The sequence below is a fragment of the Physcomitrium patens genome, chromosome 18, assembly GCF_059467195.1.
Source record: "Physcomitrium patens ecotype Gransden chromosome 18, ASM5946719v1, whole genome shotgun sequence".
NCBI classification, from domain to species: domain Eukaryota; kingdom Viridiplantae; phylum Streptophyta; class Bryopsida; order Funariales; family Funariaceae; genus Physcomitrium; species Physcomitrium patens.
In genome coordinates this window covers 4215719-4241500 of record NC_143427.1, presented here as the reverse complement: position 1 = coordinate 4241500, position 25782 = coordinate 4215719, and the positions used below count along the sequence as shown (strand labels likewise).

General features: G+C 39.4%; 3 protein-coding genes across 12 annotated transcripts; 2 read left to right on the top strand and 1 right to left on the bottom strand.

The window, feature by feature from the left end:
- The first annotated feature begins 251 nt into the window (after nucleotides 1–251).
- On the top strand, nucleotides 252–3043 carry LOC112295047 (uncharacterized). Of its 10 annotated transcripts, none has more exons than XR_012219506.2 (4): nucleotides 252–290; nucleotides 406–1604; nucleotides 1778–1853; nucleotides 2055–2179. XR_012219506.2 is itself a non-coding variant. In XM_073540562.2 (3 exons), the coding sequence occupies exons 1-3, from the start codon at nucleotides 1492–1494 to the stop codon at nucleotides 2387–2389; spliced, it is 252 nt and encodes an 83-aa protein (XP_073396663.1). In that variant the 5' UTR covers nucleotides 1454–1491; the 3' UTR covers nucleotides 2390–2537. The 10 variants fall into 10 exon arrangements, 3 of the variants coding, with proteins under 3 accessions (XP_073396663.1, XP_073396662.1, XP_073396661.1); XR_012219507.2 differs by lacking the exon at nucleotides 2055–2179 and having other exon boundaries at nucleotides 406–989; nucleotides 1192–1604; nucleotides 1778–1961; XR_016498267.1 differs by lacking the exon at nucleotides 2055–2179 and having other exon boundaries at nucleotides 406–1254; nucleotides 1461–1604; nucleotides 1778–1961.
- A 13609-nt stretch (nucleotides 3044–16652) lies between these two features.
- Nucleotides 16653–18942, bottom strand: LOC141046510 (uncharacterized). The gene is made up of 2 exons (XM_073540857.2): nucleotides 18093–18942; nucleotides 16653–17810 (listed from the first exon to the last, which is right to left on the bottom strand). Exon 2 carries the CDS (start codon nucleotides 17126–17128, stop codon nucleotides 16724–16726), a length of 405 nt encoding a protein of 134 aa, XP_073396958.1. The 5' UTR covers nucleotides 17129–17810; nucleotides 18093–18942; the 3' UTR covers nucleotides 16653–16723.
- Nucleotides 18943–23283: 4341 nt separating this feature from the next.
- Nucleotides 23284–25516, top strand: LOC112295360 (mitogen-activated protein kinase kinase kinase 20). Its single transcript, XM_024546845.3, has one exon. The coding sequence runs from the start codon at nucleotides 23774–23776 to the stop codon at nucleotides 25514–25516; it is 1743 nt and encodes a 580-aa protein (XP_024402613.1). The 5' UTR covers nucleotides 23284–23773.
- Nucleotides 25517–25782: the final 266 nt, after the last annotated feature.

Here is a 25782-nt window from a genome sequence, read left to right as displayed (position 1 = left end):
AGAGTTGAAATAGTTACCTTACTTTTTATGTGTGAAAGAGAGAGTTCAAAAATGGCGTTTTTGTCAAATCATGATGTGAGTTCAACTGATCTTTATCAACTCTTTATGGAACTCCCTAATCAAATATGGGTCATGTATTACAATCATGTGTTCCCTATATGTTCTCATAAAATATTGCTACCATCTATTCAGTAGAGGGTTTTCTTTACCTATTGGTTATGTAGTACATAAATGATCATAATGTAGGATCAATTTTGCCAAAACCCTGGTCAATGCATCAATTCGCATATGTATATATATATATATATGTAAATTATAATCTACTTGGCTTCCTTGTGAAAACAATGCACAGTGCGGTGCCCTGCCAAACTTTTGCTTTTTTGCTTATTCCCCTTTGCTTTTTAGGGTTTTGGAAGCGGGTGTGCGGCAATTACTTTGCAGCGGGTCCCGCAGAGATGCCCTGAAGATTGAAGCGGCACCGGCGCTGCTCGTTGAAATTCCTTAACTCAATCGAAGGCAATCTAGCGCCAAGGTCTCTGAAATCTGGACGCTCATATAGTTGCGAAGCCGATAGGCACGAAGACATAACTGTTTTGTGTGCAGGAATTGAAGAGGATTGAGCGTGTTTGTGTGAGAATGTTGCGAAGTGAAATTGTTTGTGTCCTTGAACCTCAGCTTCTGAATCCTCTGTTGTTGCCTTGCCGAAGGAAATAGGTATTTGATTAGCTTCTTGGATTGATTTAGTGCTGCGAGAGCCCCGCAGCACGATTCATCTTTGGTGTGGCATTCATCTTCGGATAGCTTGTCAAGGCTTTTGAACCACAGGGTCTGTGTGAATAAAAATCGCGACAATCCCATTCAGAGTACCGTGATGCGGGGTTAATCATGCACATTCACCTCTCTTAGTGAGGGCGGAGGAATTGTACTCGAAGCCTGAGACACATCAGTCTGACTCGAATTTGCTTCGATTTGGACTTAGGGCAGAAGTGGTACAACACTTATGGCTTCTGCGGCTTTTCATCTCAATCGTCAGCCATGATCTGAATCCCCAAATTCTGCACATCAAGGATTTGTGTTACTGCTATACTCTACTCTGGGACAATCAAACTTGCGATGTGAAGGCTGAGTCATTGCTCGCTAGGATTTGATCACGGCTCTTACCCTCGTTGGATCTGATTGAAATGGGTACAGGTTGAAACCCCTGTGATGTCGGCCAAGATTTTTTCTTATTCTTCAATGGCTGAGAGTGTAAACGTATGCGTGGAACACACATTTATTCTCTTCCTTAAGATTTGAGACTGTGTTCTGCATTTGAAATGTTGCAGGTAGGTATTGTTTCGCAGTAGATATTGATTTTCAACCTTAAGTTAGATAGACCACTAATATGCCGAGAGGTTTCACATCAACGTTTCAATTCCTGGGGTGTCTTGTTGGGTGGATCTGATTTGGGTTGGTTTAAGTTGGAGACTTCAAGAAGACCTCAAGGAGCAGATGAAAAAACACCGACATGATGAGAACATCATGGGGCTCAATACGGAACATCATTCGGATGTCACCCTACCGAATTCTTTGGCCTTGGTCCAAAACGTAACTACTTCGAGCAGGTCTTTACACTCAATCGTGTATTCTTCAAAGAAATAGCTGTTGCTCTGAAGCTCTTCACTTAACTACTACATTTAGCGGAGGGAGAGGCCGTGTGGAGAAATGCAGTGAACTTGTCTTGATTTAGACGAGAGTAAGTATGATAATAGACAGTTTAAATGATCTTGCTTTACAGGTCCCTCGCGTTGCTCTTCATCTGGAGCATCTGGGGATGGTTCGTGCGAAGCAACACTCACCCTCACCCACGAATGGTATGGAAGCAGAGCGACCTAACAATATCAACCCTATTTTTGTACATCTGTTTAATTAAGGCTACCCTAATATTAATTTATGGTCCAAATGAATCAAACTCGCTCAAATTATATGCTCACTTACATTTAAATATGTTTATGCACACACACAAATTGAGCATAGCCTTAAAATGTCTCTTGGCTGCTTTCATGTGAGGCGAGAGCGCGGGCCATTCCACTGGGACATTAAATGATCCCAGAGATGTAGTTATATGTCACCCGCACAGAACATTTCAATTAATTCCTTGTTGATTCCTTTTGTTGATGTTCTCTTTTTTGGCATGAAATTCAGTTGTGAAAAATATTTCTTGATAAAAATGCTGTAGATAGCTAATTAGCACGATCTTTCGAAATATTTATGCTGATGAAGTCTGCTTGGTGGACGATGTCGATCCTTGATCGTCGCGATCTGTACAGACTCTGTTTCTCGTGTCCAACGAGATAATGTCGAAGGGAATTGTTCCTGGAAAGCACATAAGTTTATTGAATGCAAATAAACACCGTACATGCGCCAGTATAAGAAGGAGAAATATGAAAATGCAGATTATATTGGATCATCGAAGGTATGGAAGCTAAGAAATACATGCCCTAATTAATGAAACTTGCAAAATATTCACTTTCAATCCTTGGATGCTCTCACTATGCGTACAGCTCTGTGAGATTTGTGGAGTGTCATCGGAGATCGAACGCACGAGTCCCTCATCTCAACGCTATAAGTTGTTTCACATTCCTGAGCAAAAGAAGTGCACCATGACCAGCATGTCAATGGCCACTAGACTTGTACAGTATCAGTTCGACATTGGTTGATGGGTTTTCAGCAAAGCGTCTTCAACATGTTTTCTGAAATTTGCACTTCACGTCAATCCTTGTATTGATTGCCACTTAAGGAATTATGAGAGAGAAGCATAATTAGTTGTGGAAGGTGCATCCGTCCTGAGAAAGTACAATAGTCTTCAGAGTTTCAGGGTTTCAGGGTTTAGTATCATCGATATTTTTATGATAGAATATTATATTGTCCATGGTTCAGATTTCGAACGAACCCATTGTTCAAAGTCGAGATGTTGCTGTTCCTGTTTCGGAACACACTGTTTCTGCTTCTGTTTGTCTGATGATAACCTCTGAGACACAGTGATATCGTGTGGTTCACATTTCGCACCACCTTTCGAGTGATGACAGAAACAAACAATGTGTAATGAAATGGGCAAAAGTTGTACCACTATTGCACCGACTTCAAGACCGCAAACTATTTACAGTCCCTAAGCGGCATCCCAATCACCCTGACCCTTCGAATGGCGGTAAGCGCAGCCAGCGAATCTGATGTTCAAATAGTGTAAATAATTGAACCGCAAGTTTAGATTCTGCGATTTGCACCGCTCAAGAGTGCACTAGGACCTCCTTTGGATATTCGTAGCTCATTAATGGCACTCTCAGAATAGATCCTTGATGTCCAAGACAAGGATTCTCATGTGTACTTAGGGGTCGAGAGGACATATTTTAAATAGGGGTCACGGGAGTAGAAACTCCTGAGCCAGGTTTGCCTGCCCCTAGATACAGTTCCACTGCTTATTCAAGGACGCAGAGCATGTCCAGTAACGCCTTTTTGCAAAGACACAATAGCTGAGATGAGCAATGAGCGGTGTGTTAAGGGTCGAAAAAGATCCGCATGGGTAGTTTTTCCAGCGCTGGCACTGTTCATGGGTGTGCTCTGAGAGCGAACCCAAGTTGATGTTTGAATCTGTCTTTGTTCCCAAGATAGAAAACTGTTTTCTGTTCGTGCGGTGTCATGCTTCCAAAGAAGTGCTACCTGCAAGAATTTTGTGAACCGTCTATTGAGTCAATCATGTTACTGCCCATGCTGTCCTTATGCCATTTTGAATTCAACGTGCTTCCCCACAGTCAAGCTCGGTACTGTCAGAAAATGTATTTTTTTAGAAGAGGATGCTGCCGTCGCCATAGTCTCACGACGTTGAAGCACTGTAGAACGTCTTCGTTGTCGCTGGGTCGAAGCATCAAATGCTAAGTCAATCTCTCAAGGTCCCGGTTGAAATTCGAATGGCGGAGCAATTCATTTTCCTATCGAAAAGTGTGAAAAGTTTTATCGTACGTGCGGTACCACACGTTCCAGATCTTTGGGTTTCCTCTAAGGTTTCACCCTCAGTCGCTTGGCAACCTCTCGTTGATTAGAAGAAGCGCAAAAAGTACCGGAGGCGAGAGTTCCATTGCAGCTCGCGGCCTTTCCCTCGCACTGATTCAGCACATTCGTCAAAGCGGCTCAACATGTGATAAAAATGGGACTCTGGGAAACCTATCGAGATTCTGTGACATTCCATGACGATGCCCAGAAATTTTTACTTGTGGCTTCAGCATGCTGACCCAAGTTTACAGTCTATGACGTAGCAACCTGGAAAGCAGATGGACGATTCCTCTGGGATTAAATGTACATTATTACATTCCGAAGGGTGCATGGTCACATTCCGACGTCATAGAGCTGAGTTCAATGACCGCCTGGAGAAGGTTTGCGTGGGGAATTGACTGTCTGGAAAATGTTCACGTAACACTGTCTTAAATAAAGATTGGTACAGACGCAACTAGAAGATCCTTCATTGCCTGTGGAAGGCAAGGCTGAGGTTGGGCTCTCGGAATCATGAAGTAGACCACAACCCTGCTGACGTTTTGTGACATCAGTCGCCTACCGCACCCCCAACGGATGTTCCTTTTCAGCTCATGTTCATGATTCCGAACAGCACTTCGTTAGCCTTGTTGCTTCGAAGATGCACGCAAGGGCTGATTCGTGGCGACGGAAATTTCAAGAGGAAACGCCAGGGGTGTCGAACATAATAGTTGGAGTATTGTGCTAGGCTGAGTTGAACTCCAGGTTTGCATTTCCGCCACCCATACGTGTCGAGCTCGCATGCTCCATGAAGTCACCACCTCGGGCTTTTTGTTTTGTTTTGTTTTGTTTTTTGTTTTTTTCCCTCTACGCTTTGAGTTAGATGGCTTTTGCACAATTCTTTTGAACCAAGCACCGGGTTCCCACGCATGACGTTGGATCTTGCACCGCGACCTTCAGGGTTACGGAGCTTCCACGCCAGCTTCCATCAGCAGATACTCCAACTGATTCAAATTCCTTGCAAAATATATGGATAAGAAGAAAACCTTACTAGGAATGACACTGTCTGCTTTTCCTTCCTATCTTCCTTGCCTCTTCAGCTCACAACACCAAATCAAATACATGATCAATAGTCTCCGAGTTGGTAACGGTTCCATCGTCCTAGATACACATAAGCCCCCGAAGTCCCACCAGAGGCCCCTGGCGGCTACGCGTGTGCGAGCTGGTTGTGAACATGCCGTGACGCGCAAGTCGATTCAAGAGGATCTTATCCAAACCCCCATCCAGCAACTTCCACCCGAATGCAGCCGATGCCGCCACATCACGAACCTGAATCCTGAACCAGTGCCCGAGCACGAGGGACGAGACTTCTCTGCCCCATCCGGCCGTTCCCCTAATCAAACCAACAGTAGAGGAAGAAGAGAGGAGAACAATAGGGGAGACGTGGAGACCCTGTCTGTAGAGTTAGTTCGCTCCGTGAACCTGCAGCGCAACCTTCCGTGAAATCCATCAAAAACCGACTTCTGTCTGTAAGCGTCGGTCTTCGCGACTTTCACGTGTGCAAATTTGCGATGGCAGTTGCGGATAGAGTCAAATGCTGCTATAGTGGACGACGCTTGTGAAGGCGCTTCATTCCTTCTAGAGTTTGCATCTCCACATGAAGATGCTCGGTGCGTAACGGCGCGGGTGGTCGTGGGGCTGTGGCGGATTCCTCCTCGCGCGATGCTTGCTCGCGTCGCCCTCGCGTCGCCGCGCCGGCGCCTCGCTACGCCGTCCAACTCATTCCACCACGTATTGAAAAATAACATAAAGCACAAAACAAAACAAAAATAAGTAAATGAATAAATAAATAAATAAGGAAAGCTTGGTGGATGGGAAGGGGTAGGGATTTTTTGTTTCTTTCTTTCTTTCTTTCCTTCATTTTATTTTAATTTTAATTTTGTTTTTCCCTCTACTCTCCTTTTATCTATTGGAGTGTAGAAGACTAGAGGGGCTTGCTTGAGTGCTCTTCTATGTGTCTTGTATTCTATAAGATAAAACAAGTGGAGTTTACATAAAAGAAAGTCTTGTGATGTGAGAGATTTAGATGCTTTTAAATTGGTTAGAATTGTTGTGATTTTTTATTTTTTATGAATATGTCTCATATTCTTGGATGTGTTTAGAAGTATTCTATTTTTAAAGCAAATTCACATGATTGTTGTGTTATGATTTTCTTTTATATTTTCATATTTTCTCACTTTTGAATAATTTTAAGTACTTTTTTATTTAATTCAAATTGATATTTGATTTTGGAAGATTTTAGGATACAAAAAATGTTGAATTCGATTTCTATAGCTTAAAAATTAAAGAAAGAAGAAGAAGGTAAGAAAAAGTGTTTGTTTTAAAATAAAAATCAAAGTCGGTTATGTTTGATTTTGTCAATAATTTCTGCTTGGTAAATACCTCTACCAAAAGTGTTAGCTTTGTTGAATTACAATAAGTTATAAACTCTTTGATTGCAGTTTATAAGGCTTAAATGCTACAATGTTTTTAATTTATTTCTAAAAGAACACATTCCAAAACCAAAAGATGCACTCCATCAAATCCAAGTTAACAAATTTTAATGCTTGTTCTTGTCTCTTATTAATGGTCATTACATATAATGTGCAATAAGAATTGTTTACATCACAATACAAAAAAGTAAAAATACTAATATAAAACTAAGGTGATTTGTGGTATCTAACATATACAATTCACTTGCTCTATTGCTAGAATTTTCACCTCCACAATTTGTACAACAAACATTCTATAAGTAAATTTAGTTCTTCTACTAAACTCTACCATAACATGTAGTATTTAATATTTTTGCCTTGATCATTTGTAAACCAATTATTTCACTATTTTTTACTTTGAAAGATGTAATAAAATCATTTATTACTTTCCTTATTTTTAAAAATGGACTAAAGAGTTTCATCATGACTTTACTCATCCTTTTAAACCTTAATAATGATACATACACACACCACATATACAAAAAAATCACAATAAAAAATAAAAAAAATAAAAAAAATAAAAAAAAATCTATAAATACATACATGCTTACATACATACATTCCAAAAATGAAGGCAAGAATAAATCTGAAAAAAATAAACAAGCTCCTCTATTAGTTGAAAGAATATGTGTTTAATTAAAGCTTTCATGGAGGAGCTTGCTCTTCACATGGACTTCACAAACATACAAAGAGGGAGTTTTTTTTTCATGTTTTTGTGGCAAGAACATAGATTTTTATTTTTTAATCATCTATCTCTAACATTTTCTAAGTCAAAAATAAGTTTGTAAAATTTTATTTGTTCTAATGAATGCATTGAGTTTGCAATCTAAAAAGTTATTTTAAATGTACCAATAAGGTCGTCACACTTTCACTCTTTGCTCTGTTTGAAGCATTGTTGATCTATTTTACATAGAATTCACCTCTTGATTTGGTCTGTATCTAAATAGATGATTCTTAGTTGAATAAATGTATTGTGAAACCTTTAAAAAATAAATTCAATCAAAACGTTTTTGGATTGTTGATACAATTATTTATAAACAACATAATAAAACCTAAATATACCTAATTCTTATGAAAAGGTTAAAGATCAAGACTAGACAAAGAACATAGAAAGTTTATTTAAATTGTTTTTAGAGTCATAGTATGGAAAAAATATAATTTAATCATTTATAGATTTCTGTCCTGAAAATTTCAATAAAAAATAATGTTATTTTAATATGATGATTCTAATCAGAATAGATCTTCTGAAATAATTTAAAACTATCCTCATGCAATTCATAATATAATTAAAAATCTTATTTTTTTAGTTTCAAGTTATTAATAAATAATTATTTATTTTTCATTTTATTTATAATTGCTGAAAATATCAATAATCTCCATACATTTCTTATTAAAAAATTCGACCACAATTTTGTGTATTTTAAGCTAAAAAAATTGGAAATAATTTTAAAATAGATATTGCTATTTGGAGCATTGGATTAAATTGGTGTAAGTGGGCATGCATGTGTATGTATATATATGTATATATATATATATATATATATATATATAAACACTGGAAAATTTTGCAAAAGGTAAGGCTTCAATATCTGCATTCTATAAACAAAGTATCAACTATTAAGCATATGTGATTATTTATAATGAAGATTCCAAAAAAAAAAAAAAATGTTTGGATGTAAATTTGTGGCAAAGTCTTTTAAAATATTCAAATTTTGATTGAGCTGTTTAGAAATATTATGTTATATGTTTATTATATGATAATAATATTCGATTCCATCAAAATTTTCTAAAATTTTAGTGCATGAACAAATTTTAAGTGCCCTAACAAATCTTACAAATTATTTTAGAAAAAATCTCCATCACGTGAGTTTAAAATTTTGATTGTTTTTAAAGTTTGAAGTATTACAACAATCTGATTAATTCTCAAAATTATTAACTTTTAATTTTCAGTAAATGTTTGGGATTGAATTTTCATCTATTAGCCGACATTATTTTTTACAAGGATATATATACATATATATATATATATATATATATATATATTGATACTTTGTTGTGCCATAGTATAAGATTTTATCATCTATAGTCAATAGTTTGTTTTTTTTATTACCATTACTGCTTTGTTTAGAATAATTTAACATGATATTTTTACCACCTTGCTAAATGTGAAAGTGGTATTTATGTAACTTGAGCTATAGATGCTTTTTTAAAGAGGATCACCGCTTTCACATTCATGTCATTTTTTGAACATGTTATAAAGCATTTCTTACCATTTCGGTTCTCCAGTTCTTTACAAGCACGTGCACTTTTGGGATTATATGTTACAATTGCCTACAAGAATCCACATACATTGTTGAACTTCATAAAATGATCTTTAATTACAAAACAATAATATGAAACAATGCATATATGTAACTTCATTTTGTGTAATATATTTTGTGTAATATGAAGATATGTATAAAGACATAAAACTTTGAATTTGATGTTTTTTTTTTTTATATATTTTTGATATTGATTTTGTTTTTTTTTATTATTATTATTATTAATGTTAACATCAAATTAATTTTTCTATAAATTGAAAACCGTTAGTGTAATTTTCAGCTTCAAGTCCTTCAATAAAAACTAAATTAAGTTAAATCAAATATGTATAATATGATTCCATTGCTATAAAAAAAAATGTTAATTTAAGAATGTTTAGAGGGTTCCTAAACTTTTAAGGAAATGAGTTTAAATTATATTAAAATTAAGTTTTTAAATGTATATATAAAAATATAAAATTTTGATAGAGTTTTTATATTTAAATTAATATAATAAACTTGTTAAGATGTCTATTAAATAGTTGCAATAATAAAGCACAATCTTTTCTTACAAAAGAGAATGTCTCAATGAAGTATCCTCAATCAACTATTATGATTTTTTAAATTTTTTATTAATTTGACCTTTGACGATTCAAAGTCTTCACTAATTTTATTGCTCAAAATAATCAAGTTTTAAATAGTAAACTGTATCATTAAAGTTGAACAAAAAAATATAACATATAAAGATAGAGATAGTTAAACTGTAACATATAGAGATAGCTATCTTTGAAATTCCTATAATTGATATAATAATTCATCTTGGATTTAAAAAATTAGAAATATAAAATTCATTGATTTCTATCATAAATTAGAACTAAAAAAAAAATTATAAAAAAAATAAGTTAGAACATAAATTAGAACTAATAATGCTTGAGAACAAAATTTATAACAAAAATTAATCAGCAAGTAATCAATAACATTAGACACCGAAAACTATTTTGTACAAAGAATTATAAATGGATGTAGAAAAATTAATATATAGATCTTTTTTAAATCCTTTTTTTTTTATTTTTTATGATATTTCAGTATCCTTATGTCTTTAGCATATCTTTGCACCACTAAGATAGAAACAATTGGATAACATTTACTTGTTGTACTGAGTTTGTGTAGTTAATATTTATATCTATATGTTTTCTTTCTTATTTTAAAATTATTGGCTGATAAATAATGCACCAAAACTGTATGTATGTATGTATATATATATATATATATATATATATATGTATATATAGATATATATGTTATTTATTTATCAAAATATTGAAAAAAATTATTTTTTACGTCTTGTATGAGAATACATGATGACAGATTTATACAAGAGTTTTAGACTTCACAAAGAAGTTCCTTACTTTCATTTTTTTAAAACAAAGAAAAACATTGGAAATTTATGTATATTTTTAGCTTATAAAAATGACTTCTATTAAATGAAATAACCAATTGAAAATTTTAATCTGAAGAAAATTAAATTTTAAAATATACAAGATTTATACACTTTTATACAATATATATATATTTATATTTATATGTATATTTATTTATTTATTTATTTTCAATCATTACAATTCTTTGAAATTAAAATAATAATGTAGAAGAATAAATATGATTTTAATATTTAAGTTTACACTTATTTCCATTATATATTTTGTTTTTCATGAAACATTAAGTCATTATACATAATACTAAAATTAAAATTAAAATGTGTTATTATAATTGTATTATAATTAGAAAAGTTAATTTGAAGTCTAAGATTGATTCTAACAAAGACTGCTTTTAGAGTTTAATATGATATTATTAGATAATGATATATATTAATTAATTCAATTTCAGTTGTCATAGATAGCTATACTTTACTAAAATTCGTATTCAAAAGTAATTATTTTTCTCTTTTTTCTTTTTTTTATCATGTTAGTTTTTTTTACAAAACTCAAAGAACATGCTATATTTAATTACTTGTTATTTTTTTTCTATGCCCAACTTTAAAATAAATCATCAATTTTTGTTTACTTTGTAAAATACTTGAATGCAATATTATAGCATAAAATATAAAATTCAACATGTTAAGTTATAATAAATGGAGGAAAAATTAATGACTTTGTGAATTAAATATTATTGTAGAAAAAGCATGTATGATACATTATTATTAACTGTGTTATAAAATAATTAAAAAATACAAGAATTTAATCTAATATGACCTATAACTATGAAATATTACAAATGTAATATCAAAATAATTACAAGTTTAGACCACAAAAAATTATAATTTAATACAAGCTTGTATTAGGCTAACAAGTTGAACTTCAGAGACCAAAATACAATATATGTTTATATATGAAAATATTCACACATCTTCTAAAAAACTATATTGCTCTATTTTTTAGATATTTTTGGATCATCTTCTTTCAATGCAAAATAAAATTAAATAAAAAATAAAAAATAAAAACTATCTGAGATTTTAAGTGATAATATAGAATAAATATTACTTTGACTCATTCTACATAAAGGGATAGCATTCAATGTTTAGTATGCAAAAATTAAAATATATAATGGTTGTTTTCTTTGCATTCCAAAAACAATAGAAAAATTAGTAATTTTCTTTATAAAAATGCCTTCCAACCAAATGACTATATAAATGAAAATAAACTAGAATGTCATTAATGCAACATTCACTTGGATTCTCATGATTAATTGTATTTCCAAGCTCTCGTTCCTGTCCCTTGTTATCCATTCCTTAACAACCAAAAAAAAACATAATTCTAATTCCAACTATAAAATCTACACTTTGCACTCATAAAACCAACAACACTACCTCCTAGCTTCCAAATAACGTCCAACAACTTAACAAACTATCCTAAGAATATATATATATATATATATATATATAAGAATTGTATTGCTTGGTGGCTCTGCTCAAGTAAATCACAAAGTTCCATGCGCTAGCGGCATGAAAATTCAAATTCTGTTGTTGTTTGTTGGGATCGTGGCGACACAGCAATCGACCGATGGTTCCATCCATGGGCCGCAACTGGATTTACTCAGCAACTGGGAAAATGGGGTTGTGGGGGCCATGGAATTGGAATTGGGAATTGCGGATCATGCTCTTGTCTCCACTAAAACGAACGAACAAAACGAACGATCGAAATACATATATATATATATATATATATATATATATATATATATATATTACTTTATAATGACCTCGATACAAATATATATATATATATATATATATGAATTTGTGAGTTGATGCATATTATAACGATTCTAGTGGATGCAGAATCGCAGTTATATCGCGAAGGGGGAAATATCGGCAACCGGGGGGAGGGGGAGAGATAGACCTGATCTTCATACAGATAATGCTGCTGCTGCAGGGTGATGAGATAGAATCTGCGTCAGTTCCACGCCCACCGCTAATCATGAAGCAGTCAACTGAATGTAGTTCTCTCGCCTTTGTGCGGTTGCATCATTCGGTTCCCAGTTAAGCATTGCGGAAATGCGACAGTGGACGGGGCGGGAAAAGAGGCATCATCGCATTTGTGACGCAGAAGAGAATCAGCAACTGCAGCAACGATTCAGAATCAATCCGCCAATGGCTGCACCGCATCCGGCATATGCTGGATCCCTGGCTGCGAAGATCATCCCTCCATCGGGCCAGGAAGGGTCACTTGCTGCAGCGGCGTCGGGTTGATCCGACACAATCGAGGGCCCCCCGCCATCGCCAATCGGCCACTCCCTGTTGCTGCGCGGCCAGAATCCTCAACGCATTTTGTGAGATTCGCGGTGTTCGAGAACCGGCAGTTGGAGAGCCGTGGATGCTAGCCAGTTTCCAACCACTCGTCTCACCGGGAAACTCTCACCATGCGGGGCATCAGTTAGCGTGCTCGCATTTGCATCGGGCAATTTGGGGGACTGGGAGTCGATTAAGCTAACCGAGGGATTATCAACTCTTCCCTCCGCTAGTTACAGTAAAATACTGCGATGGGGACTGGAAGCGGAACCAGGCGACCACGTTGCAGCGTCGTTTTGTTTCAATGTTTCTATAGGGTCGTTGTCGTCGTTGTCGTCGTCCCCAGGAGTGAGTGCAGTGGAAGGCACACTTTCCCCCCGACCAATAGTCGGCTGCGGCGGTGGTGGTGGTTCTCGGGTGGGGCCACACAAAGGGGCTGCGAAAAGCATGTTCCGCCTTCGGGGAACCACTGCAGCAACGAACCCCCGTTCGGCAGCAGCAGCAAAATTGGTTAAATGACACACCGCCTTCGCAGCATCACACGTCGTGGCGAATTCTTACTGCCACGCCTGGCTCTCGCTGTCTCTCGTTGTCTTTCTTTAGCTCTCTTTTTTGCTTTTGGCAACTTGTTTTTCATGGATTGGATATTCAATTCTCATACACTGGATTCAGCCGAGGGTTCCATTCTCTGCACGAATGGGTGCTCCTCCTGGGCCATGATCTGCCTGAGTGAACTAAATTTCCGCGGTGGATTTTTGCGCGACTGATGGCGCCATTTCCTGGGCTTATTTTTACCCCACCCACCCTTTGATCGGTTTCGCTCCGAATTAAAACATTCAAATTATTGGACCCCGTCAAATGTGTGTGTGTGCTTTTTTTTTTTCTTTTTTTTTTCTTTTTTTTAATTCTTCTTCATTTTCTGTAGTTCCTGATTCATCCCCTCTCGGATAAATGCAACACCGTTCCCATTCCCATGCGAAAGAATCTTCAAAGCCTAATTCAAACTGCTTTCTGGTCCATGTTTTTTTTTTTTCATTCCCCACCCAACCTCGGTTACTTCGCCACTGGGGGGAGCAACTCCCGAGGTGGGGGCTACTGTGCAAAAACTTGAAAATCATCGATTGAGAGAGAGAGAGAGAGAGAGAGATTCGTCAATATTCGAATCGTTCTTTAAATAATAAGCAAGTGTGAAATTTGCTGGAATGCTATGAATTTGCTGTTGTGTTTAAAAATAGTGATAATTATAAGAATATTGAGAAAATCAATGATGGAGAATCAAAGATGTTTGTACAATCTGAATTGCGCCAAGCCTTGATATTAGAATGATACATTCTTTGTTTTGAAATGGAAAGAAAAGACAAAATATAGTAAACATAATATTAGAATTTAGAGAATAAAATGTTCATTAATAGGAGGAGATGAGTTTCCTATATTTTTTTTTTTTTGCTTTTCTTTTTTCTTTTTTTTTCTTTTTATTTTATGGGAGGGAGATTTTTGTATCTAAATGCCAATTTGAAAATTGAAATCAGTGAGTTTAGGATTGAAAGATCAGTCCCGGGAATTTGAAAAATTAATTACGCGAAGATATCAAGGGCGTGTTTTGATTACCGTGGTGGAATGCTGACATTTTGTTGATGAATTTAGAAATTTCAGTGCAAATTTGTGATTGTTTCTTAACTCAGAATTTGCTCTTTGTACAATAAACTATATATTACACAATGTAATAAGATCTCTGTATATATATATATATATATATATATATACAGATATATTATTTTGTGAATTTGAAACGAACAGAGTATTTTTCAAAGTAAAATAGAAAAGTATACTCTGAAAAGTAATAAAAATTTAGCAATCTTTTTGACTATATGTTAAAAGAAAAAAATTAATATATTATAATGTATCACATGTAAGAATAGTATTTAAATAGAAATTACAAAGGAAACCTTATCCCTTCTACAATCATATATATATATATATATATATATATATATATGACATAATTATTTTTATAACAATTTTCTTCATATATCTTTAAAAGAGAGTACACCAAATAGTCACTAAAAGTATTTCAGACAGATAAACTATACAGATAACAATTTATTTGATCATAACTGGCACATTTTAAATAAAGTAAAATTCAATTCAAAATAAGTTATTGTTGAAAATTTAAAAATTCAAATAATGCCATCATACTGTTTATGCTATAAAGTAAATAAATAAATAAATAATAAAAACTCTCATACGTTTATTTTTTGAATTTTTTTTAAGGTGAATGTCAATGTGATTTAATTCGTTCATTAAAGGATTATTAAAAAATAATGGAAAAGAGTAGTATCAAATTAACATTGATCAGCTTCATGAATTCATTTCAATGTTTTGATGCAACTGTCTGTAAGCATTTTAGTTACTCCAATCTAAGCATTTTAAAATAAAATACTCAATTTCTCTACATCGACAACATTTATGTATTTCTTGCATTACCTCCAAGGTTTCACATTAAAGTTTTATGCCATGAATTGATTTTGAAGAAATAAAAAAATAATCCTTGCTACAATAAACCAACCATTCCCAGTCCCCCACCCCTGTCCTTAGCAATGGTTGGGAACAAGGAATAGCTGGGAATGAAAATGGGGGATGCAAGGATGCAATGACAATTAAGATAGAGTGAGTTGCTTTAATAAAAATTTGGTTCACTTTATCATTCCCCTAAATTTACTATTATTGTAAGACTGAGATAATGTGGACATGCCACTTAAATCTGTTAGAAAAGTTTATTTTATCTACAGTTCAATTTGGTTCATTGATTGATGGTCTTTTTACAGATACAAACACAGGTGTTGGTGTGGCTTGGAAGTCCAATCCAACGAGATACCCTGGATTCTGTTGATACCCGGAGTGATGATACCCGTATTAGATACCCCCACGAATCTAGGCAGCAGCTCAGATTCCAACCACAGCCAGCCAGGGAGGGAAAGCTGCACCCAACAACACATAAATAAATAAATGCTTATCATTTTGTATTCCCCATCCCCCCCCCCCCACACACATTGGCTGCTGCCCAGTTTCAGCAGCCTCTCTCTCCCTCCCTCCCTCACTCACTCATAAATTCGTTCTGTCATGTAATATAATGGATAAAAAAGGGGGAAATCAACATATCAACATATGTATGGTGGTATCATTGAATTTGGGGTGAGGAAAGAAGTCCAAATTAAGTTCATGACCCCCCAAAGGAGGGAGAGAAGGGAAGGGAAGGGGAGTACAGAGTACATAATACATGTGTGACCTGGAATCATCCAGCACAGGCACACGCACTCACACAAGACGAAATAAGAGAAAATAGAGAAAGAAATCACAACAAAGTCAATCACAAAAAGCCCAGTTGTACAACGAACACAAGAAGAAGGCAGTGGGAAACCAAACACATGGGCAGGGGGGGGGGGTCCTTGCTGCCAATTGGCAATGCCCCATGTGGTGAGAAATGGGGGAAAAGAAGACAAAAAAGAGTAAAGAATAAAGAAAAAGAAAAAGAAAATAGATATGTTTTTCTTAAGGAGAAAAGAAGTTAAAAGAACAAAGACACTAGAACTATCTCATTTATGCACGTTGGAATACATGTGTGTGTGTGTGTGTGTGTTTGTTGAATACTTTTCATTTGTCTCACCTTTACAATACATCCTTTCTTCATTTCACTATTTTTATAATACAATGGAATTGTTTGATATCTCACAACATGCCCATGACAATGAATGTGACAAGTTGTTGTGAATCTAGTGGTTGGCATCATCTTTGGACCTAAAAATCATATATTTATGAATATATGTATGTTCTTGTTTGTGTGTACATGTGCATACATGCAAATGATGTCTAGAAGAGAGTCACACTTGTTTCTAATTTTTTTCTCATTTGTCAAAGAATTGTGATCTCTATTGGTGTAAGTCTGCACACCCCCCCCCCAATAAAAAGAATATATATATATATATATATATAGGTATATATTTAATAGTGTTACAAACGAGAAGGAATCCACTGGAATCTTGTCGAAATAGGAAGTAAAAGTAAAAGTCGTTCTGCACGGTTATGTACATTGAACCCAACCCCAGAAGCTAATCACTCTCAGCGACAGAACTAGTCACGTCACGTCCGGTGGCGGCAGTGAAGAGCCTGGATCGGGCCGTGCCAGGCTCCTCACTACCGGTGGCCCCCTCGGATACCCCATCCCTACCTCCAATCGGGGTCGAGAAATGACTGCCATGCTCGTCTTCTTCTTCTTCTTTTTCTTCGTCATCTATTTTATAATCCGACTCGCCGCGGAATTTGATTCCGCGGGTAATCCAGCTCAAATTCCACGGCCTCGCAGCAGCTGCAATCTCTCTCAATCCCGAAATTAGCCTCCTCCGAGAGCCCAGGAGGCACCGTCCCACAATTAGCATCTCATCATGATCGTCCCCTCCTAGCGGTTTGGATCGACGTCCCCGCTTCTCTGCAGCGTCCAATGCTCTATCAACCATAATTTAGTATTCTTTTCTGCTGACACTGGCCGAATCGGAGCAATGGATGCGCGGTGCGGAGCCTTCTCGGATCAATCCTCACCCGTTGTTACGATGCGCGTCTCTCCTCTCCCCCCGAGATTTGCGGCCAATTTCTGCACACCCTGGCGCCCACCCAGGCGCATTGTTCGTCGGTTCTCCTGAGGAGTGGCATCGTGTGACGGAGCTCCGTGGCTGCACGCCCCTCCTGCTCCCCCGATACAGCGCCCAATGCTACGCACGCTCTCGCTCGTCGATCGTCGAACGAATCGTTGCCGCTGGTGCTGCTGGCAACTGCAGGTCCCGGTTCTGGTAGGCGCCACTGGTCCACCGGCGATCCTCAACCTGGCTCACCCCCTCATCGTGCATTGTCATTATTGACGTTAGAGCGCGATGTCAAATGGTTGACACGACTTTTTACCGTCGAGTTGGTTGTCACGACTAACCCCAAAAAATATTTAATCCACGCCTAAGTGTCAAACACCACAGCGCGATTTTTTGTGCTTCAGATTCTTTTGATCAGCCATCATATTTTTTGACCGCGGCGTGATTCCCAACCTTTCCTGCGTGACATTGTTGTTGTTGTTGTCTCATGAGGTTGACTCTTTGTGCTCGGAATTTACTTGCTTGACCTCTTTCCACTGGATTCTCATCGTCGCCTAGTCTGCATGTATACAAAAACTCGATCCTCCGTATAAAAAAATATAAATATAATCTAAAAGATTTATATTGCGGTAAGAACCCACATGATCTTCCTACGATCAACTGGTACCCCCTCTCAGGACCACTCGCCGCTCGTGTCCCAATCCATTTCTTCCATATTTTACTCCCAATTGCACCAAACACGTAAGAATTCAAAACAAGACAAAGCGAAAGCCTCAGTCTTAAATTCAAGCTTTACAGACAGTGTAATTTTTCACACTTGTGGACAGTCAGAGAATTGCACCTGCATGTCCATGGCTGCAAGTTGAGGGTTCTAAGTCCACCCCAGGTCACCCAAAGTCATGAGATGAAGACCCCAAAACTGTGGCACAGAATTGCTGTTTTTTTAAAAAATATAAATAAACAAATATCATGACTAGCATGGTGTTCTCAATTATGGGCTCTACTAGTTGACCCTTCCAATCCCCCACAACAAATGCGTGGAAGTCTTGATGAAAGTGAGGGAAAGTGCTTCCGCAGATATTTCTTTTTTGCAAATTTTGTTGTTATATTTCAGTTATTACAAACAGTTTTGATGACTTAACAAGAAAGTAACAACAGCACTGAGATGTTGACGTGAAGTTACGTCCACAAACAAACTTATAAACATGCAGATATTTTTATTTGTTATTATTATTATTATTATTATTATTACTACTTGCGTGGTTTTCCTATACTAAACTAGTGGAAATAGTTATGGAGTACAAACACTTGGAGGAAATAGCAGGTTGTGCATGTTCAAAGCTAGTACACGGTAAAGACAAATATATACATGTATAAAATAAACAAATTGGGAAAGATCTGACTGGACTGCCAGGCTGTCGGTTTGGCGGACATATGAGCAGTGTCAATCAACAAAGCTGTTCAAGAGGAATTCGTAAACACCCATTTTAAAATCAATATATACTTCTAATTCTTTATATTAACGAAGAAACCTGACGCTGGGGAAATCACAGTGAAAACCGCCAGTGCTTGACTTCCGAGAACATGACCATGTGGTGCGACTTAACCCCAAATTATTAGCCATGTGGGTGGACAGGCTGGATCAGGATCGCGCCAACGACTGGCCAAGACCCCTTCTGGTTTAGTCCACATCAGCATCGCGATTCCAGCTTGGCTACCAACTGTTCCCACTGAGCTGGCTCGCGCCCGTGACGAACAGCGCGCAGACGACTTCAAAACCATCGAAGTCAGGTCGGATTGGATGTGGGTAGGAGTCAGTCACGAACTGACAGATGGCAGGTTTTTGGGATCCAGGTGTCGGTTTTATTTGGTGAGTCACCCCTCGAAGAATCCAGTTGGACTTGGTGATGTGGGCAAGGCTTGGAGCCTTGAAGCCTTGGAGCCATTGCTTTTTACCTACAAAGCAGTGGCCATGGTAGAGTCCACCTTGGTGAGCGGGGGTTGTGAAACCGGTTCCATTAAAACCCAGGAAGGAGTAGCTGCTGGTGTGGGGGTTTTATAAATTTTTGGCCCCTTTTTCCCACCATTTATAATTGCTAATTGTGGGGAATTGAATGAAAGTCTCCTCTAAATCTCATGCACAGCATCCAATATCGTTGCAAAAAGATGGGGACATGAATTAGGGTTTCGCCAACCACGCCCAAATTTTGTTGTTTTTATTAAATAACCCAACACTGGGAGTTAGATGAGCGGCATGTGGTAGGTCTTTAATTCTTCATGTGACTGGTAGATTGAATTGCACATCCAATTCAACAATTATGTGCCCAGGGGATAAAAATGTGGGCGTGGAATTGCGAAGCTGGGGAATGAGTAAAGTGTTAAGGTAGTCAGTCATAACACCTTTTGCGACCATGAGTTAAAAAAACAAAGGGGCGTTGTTAATCGCATGGTTCCTCGTGAGAGCTTTCGAAGGAAAACACACACAATTGAGAAATCGCTCACATAACTTCATCTCGAACTTTGTTGCTTCTTAGTTAACCCCGGTAGACTCACAATGCAACCATTATTTAAACAAGAAAACGTAGCTCTGCTTTGGGAGGGGGGATCCCAATTAGGGTTTGCTAAGCACAGCTAGGGCATGGGATTAGACTCACATGACAAGCTTTCGGTCACAAAAAGATTGCCTCATTCGGTCATCCGCTTAGCATGAAATCAGTTGGGCCACACTTTAGGCAAGGCTTACAGAAAAGAGTGGACATAAGTTCTCACAATCGCTTAATCACCTAGCTTTCCCCCCTGAACACCAGGGTTTCCGAGCGTGGTTTGAAGTGCGCATGTTAGCAGCACCCCATCCGAATACCCCTAGAGATCCACGGAGAATTTGCCGTTTCCATGATGTGGGGGTTCTATAAACGCTCTGCCAATCAGCCGGGCGAGAGCATATTTCCTTAAGTTCTGGGCTCGAGCTTATAACTATCATGTTTAATTATAGAAACGCGTGTAACCTGCTGAATTTTATAGTATGGTACCCAATGATCGCCTAACAATGGTGTGATCCATTTCACATTTAATAAGTCGAAGTCAATATCATGTCAGGGGAATGAAATTCGATATGGCATGGTGGGAAACGCGCAGGGTAGTAAATTTGTGGTTGTTAAATGCTCAAACAATCGCTGTAACCGTCCAGGATCCACTCATCGTACCAGAGTAATCACAACAGTGTCTTCACAATCATTAAAACCAGGATCAACACCAAAAAACATGGGCACACACAATTTTGTGCGAAAAAATATAAAAAATATATAGTAATCGACTTTCTCAGTTCACCTACGGAGGCATGACGAATCATGTGATTTTTGTTTTACCGCATTCCTCATACAAGTCAATAATAGGGGGTGGGAGGGGGAATCATGGACTGAGATGGGTCATGGCTACACGACGGCAACAATCGACGCCTGAGGGACTTTCGACTGCTCCGTCGTCATGCTCGGCTGCAGGTCTAAGCGACTTCAGTTTCAAGGATCAATTGGCAGTGTGACCAGAGGGCAGCAGCCTGATTGCAAGGTCGGAAGGTGCGAAGACCAACCCAGACATGACCGGGGTGGGTGGGTAGTGGTGGTGGTGGAGCCGAGAATTTGTCGAACCAGAAGGGGGGGGCAATGGCACGACAAATTCTTGGAAATGGGAACTCAGAAATTCCTCTTCAACGACGACAGATGCTGCTGGACACGTTTGCCCCTCGTGCTCACCTGCACCACCACCCTACTCCTCTGCCTCTGTCCGGACTGGTGGTTTTCGCCTCCACACCACCCCACCCCCCCTTTTGCGCCGTTTCGGTTTTTTTTTTTTTTTTTTTTTTTTTTTTGTTTTTACCGCTGCCATCTGGACGAGTGAGAGGATTTGTGAGTATTAGCCCAACCGTGATGAACCTACAGCGAGGGTTCTGACCGTCAAAGACACGATACCTACGCCGGTATAAAAGACCGGTTTGACGTGGAGTACTTTTTTTCTCAGACACCTATACTTTCAGGCGTCGGGGGTAATGAAGGCTAACCCTTGGGGGAAGAGCAGAAAACACATGGGCGCTAACGCCTCTCGATTGGTGCATTTTCACGGCGGCGAGGTTGAACATTTTAAGGGGGTCTAAACACACACGATGGTTGCCACCACGCCATTACCCAACACGAGTCGTCATCTTTCGGGGTTTTCCAGCAAGCGCGAGCCGTTTGGATGTTACTTTGTGGCGGCATCTTTTTGAACAGTGACCGCAGTTGGCACATCAAACTGGGGTTGGGAGGAATAGGAGGGGCAAAAAAAGAGAAAAATACATACAATAACAAGACAACATGCTCTGGACGACGGCTCATGAGGGAGTGCATGCCAGAGCACGGCACGAAAAATAGTTTTGATATTTCAGTGGCTATGTGAGTTTTTTTTTTTTTTTTTTTTTTTTTTGGGCGATGACGGCATATTCCTGAACAAATCCGATTGACCGTGTGAGTGGCATGGCGATGCTCACCCGTCAATCGTTTTTGTCCGCCCAGCACACGATCAATTGGCGCTATCTGGGTAAGTCTCTCAGCGGTTGATAATTCAGTACCCACTGTAGCTGGAGAAATACCGAAGAAATGGTTTACATTCCCAGTGAAATCTCGACATGTGTCTCCAACACTCACACACGACCTCCTATGAAATTCGCAAATGGCCCTTGGAGTGTAGTGTAGATCACGGTGCCGTTAGCGGTATCACTTTCTAGTGGATTCCACACCCCTCAAGCTAGCTACCGCTATTTCGAAACATATCCTCTAGTTCCTGAATCCTTACCAAGTAAAATAAAATTATAAATAAAAATAAAAACGAAAACAAAAACAAGAGCGCAAAGGGTTTTCGGTTGGGGACCGAGGATAGGGGGAGGGATCAGAATGTCGGCTCTCGCGGCACCATATTCTGACAGGACAACACGCCACATGTGGAGCTGCGTCTTCGAATCCGAAGAATAAATCGTTGGAACGACTGAGCTATTCGTAGCCTTGCAACTCTACTGATTGACGTCATCAGGCAAATTTGAATGTCCTATGTTTGGACCACCTCCCAGAATCATACAAAATAATATTGCTCAGAAAAATAGAATGACAAAAAAAACTTTTACGACCAGAGGGTTTATCCCTGGCAAAACACTTGCGGAAAGCATTTACAGAGAGATTATTCACCCAAATTTCGAGTGGTGTGTGTCAGTAATCGTGTTTCCCCTCGGTTACGCGCATTACAGTGCTGATGCCAGCATTTGTAGCGATGGAAATGTCGCCATTACCCGGCGGTGAACGCCAATTTCAAGTCGCCATCGTCAACTACCGTCGCCCGCGGTTGCAGCGCAGTGAAGAACACTGCATAGTTACGGTGTTCTAATCTGGGGGGTTATTTGTGACAGTTGAGGGCTGCCACGGAGAAGGTAAATTTCCACCCAGCTTTAGTAGATTCGCCGCTGTGAAATCGGTTCCGTCCGGTCGACTACGTCGGCGTGGTGGGTGAATTTATTTTTTAGTTTTTAATTATTTTTTAGTTTTTTGTTTCCAGAGTGGTAAGATCATCGTGTGCATCAAGCAGCAACAGGGAAGGGAAGTCGGACAACAAGGACACTGACTGCATCTTCGGTTTTCCGTCGGCCGGACGAATCTTGAGGACCCAGTGGGCTAGCGAAGGAGCAATTCCATGGCAATCCAATATCGTTGGCAAATTCCGTCGTGTGCGAGGGTCTGTTTCCATTTCAACACTTGAAAGATCCGCGTTCGGGGTGTCCCCACTGGCCCTATGAGATCCCGTCCGTCGTCGGAGTCTCTCATTCTTCGTTCGACGACAGTTGCACGGGGACCAACTGGGCAGACTATTCCGTCCTTCGGAGGCAATACCAGATCTGCTTCTGTGAGAGTTGGCGATTTTAATCCGTTGTGGTCACTTTTCTGTTTGCTGAAGATCCAATCTCGGTGAATAGTTGGGTTTGTGACATCTTGCCACAGAGGTAATAGGCAGATGCGCGGAAATTAGGAAGTTTTTTTCGGTTTTTTTTTACGATTTTGGAAAATCGATTTCCTCCCTATTTAATGGGAGCAGTTGGAAGCTTGAGAGGTAGTGGTGGAAGGTTGATGTCCCGACGATTGGCCAGGGACACTTCCTCCTCCCGACCAACCTGACAGCTCCGTGTAGTTTATTGTTTTTTCTACCTGGAGCCTCATTTATTTATCTCGCCCCTCAACTTGCGTCGCGCAGGGGGGCTATATCAGTCCTCCGCGCGAGACAGTCTGCTCGCTTCGTTTGTTGTTGTAGTCCCAAGAGGTACCAGAGAGACTTCCGAGCACGTCTGGAGTTGCTCCACAAATCCAAGAGAAATGAAAGCGCAGCGGTAGAGCACGAAGAGAATTGAGAAAGGCTGAGAACGTTTCAGAGGATTGTTTGTTTTGTTAATTCGTCTTTCCTCTGAGCGATTTTAATCTGGATTGGGAAGAAGCAGGAAGCAGGAAACTAGTGATGGCAGGGCAATCGTGGATCCGGGGAAAGTTGTTAGGAGTAGGAAGCTTTGGAAGCGTGAACCTTGCGATTGACAGAGAGGACGGTGAGGTGTTCGCGGTGAAATCTGTACAATTGAACGAGCGCGACGCTGGGTCAGAGGTTGCCTTGCGCGCGATTGAAAATGAGATTGAAATCCTGCAGAAATTAGATTCCAGGTTCGTTGTGAAATACTTGGGAAACGACTGGACTGACGAGGGTGGTCAATTGATGCGCAATATTTTTCTGGAGTACATGCCCGAAGGCTGCCTGACGGATTTCGTGAAGCAGTTTGGCAGTTCGTTAGATGAGCACTTGCTGAGGACATACACCCGCAGCATCGTAGAGGGCATTGATTACCTCCATAGCCAGGGAATTGTGCACTGCGACATCAAGGGAAAGAACATCTTGGTTGGCAACGGCAGCGTGAAGCTCACAGATTTTGGATCCGCCAAGAGGGTCGACATGGAAGTCGAGGTCGCTGAGAACGACCTCGTGAACTGCTCGGCGAAGGTTAATGGTACGCCGTTGTGGATGGCGCCCGAGGTTGTACGCCAGGTTGAACAAGGACCCGCTTCTGACATTTGGTCTCTGGGATGCACCGTTGTGGAATTAGCAAGCGGTAGAGCGCCATGGGGCAACCTCGGGGGGAACCATTTCGCCGCACTTTACCACATTGGATGCACTGACGAGCTGCCTTCGGTGCCAACCTCGCTCTCCGCTGTAGCGCACGACTTCTTGTCGCACTGCTTTCAGCGCGATCCACGAAGGCGATGGACGAGCGCCCAGCTGCTCAAACATCCCTTCCTAACGACGCGGTTTGTGCCAGCTTCAGTGGCGGTAAAGGCCCCCTCGTCGCCAATTAGCGTGACGCAATTTCCCGACAGCGATGACTCCGCGTCGTTTGTGAACTCGGTGCCTACGCTCGCAGCCGCGCCCTCGCTCATCAAGCGTGGATTGGTGAGCGCGCAGTCTCCCGTTGAGGAGAACTGGTGGAGCACCCCTGCGGGCATCCCTGATTCGGGGCCATGGATCGTGGTTCGATCACCCAAGAGCTCCTCTTCTCCTCCCTCCTTCGCGTTGTCGAATTGGAGGACCCCTGTGTCTGCAATCACTCCCTCTGCTGAAGCTTCAATCGAAGCACACGAGGACGAGGATTTGGGCACCGCTTTCGATGTTCTCCAAACTCTCTCGAGTCCAGTTTTGCACATTTCATCTTCAGTGGAATCGGAGGCTGCTGCATCCTCCGATGCCGACGAGTACCCACACATTCAAATCATCGCAAACGGCGAGAATTTCTGTCAGTCCGCTCTTTCCGATGCGGATTCTTCAGTTGTGGGTACCTTAGATTCAAAGGGAGCTAATTCTCCTGTCAGTTTATTAGATTTGGAGAATTTTGAGGTCTCCTCCACGAAGCACGCAGTTTTAATCCCCGGCAATAGTTTGAATTTAGGGTTGGCTGCTCTAATCGGCACCATCAATGAGTACTCTGAGGGGGTTTTCCAATACTCAAATGCGCAGATTCTTCTTTACTGGTATATTAGAAAAGTGTGGCTCAGATCTAATAGAGATATAGGAATCTGGCGACCTGTTCACAATTTAGACCATTGTATATTACAATTACTTGTGCAATACACAATTCCTGCATCATTTACACCCAATAGAATAACTCGTGTCGATTCCTTTCATTTATCTACATCAGTTGAATACGATGTTGTGTGGTAATTGTATGTTCATATTTCGTTGCATTGTCTGTGCATGTGACAATCGATTAACAGCCTCCCGGTGCATACTCTTCCTCTTTTTCTGCGTCTTCTACTTCTTCTTCTTCTTCTTCTTCTTCTTCTTCGTCATCTGCTTCTTTCACTCTTTACCGACGTCGAAGAGGAAGACGAGCCATGTCGAGATTTCAACCAAGTCTGCTTTGCGTCGATGTGTTTTCTACATTGATTGAAGACAATCCCTGGTTATGCACACAACAATGGCTGTGG

What these genes read in the sequence shown, in the direction of transcription:
- LOC112295047 (XM_073540560.2), top strand. Translation starts at nt 1,492, where the DNA reads ATGAAAAAACACCGACATGATGAGAACATCATGGGGCTCAATACGGAA. An exon ending in AACGTAACTACTTCGAGCAG is followed by an intron (nt 1,605 to 1,777) that starts GTCTTTACACTC and finishes CTTGCTTTACAG; the next exon opens with GTCCCTCGCGTTGCTCTTCA. An exon ending in CTCACCCTCACCCACGAATG is followed by an intron (nt 1,854 to 2,309) that starts GTATGGAAGCAG and finishes CGATCTGTACAG; the next exon opens with ACTCTGTTTCTCGTGTCCAA.
- LOC141046510 (XM_073540857.2), bottom strand. Translation starts at nt 17,128, where the DNA reads ATGGTTGATAGAGCATTGGACGCTGCAGAGAAGCGGGGACGTCGATCC.
- LOC112295360 (XM_024546845.3), top strand. Translation starts at nt 23,774, where the DNA reads ATGGCAGGGCAATCGTGGATCCGGGGAAAGTTGTTAGGAGTAGGAAGC.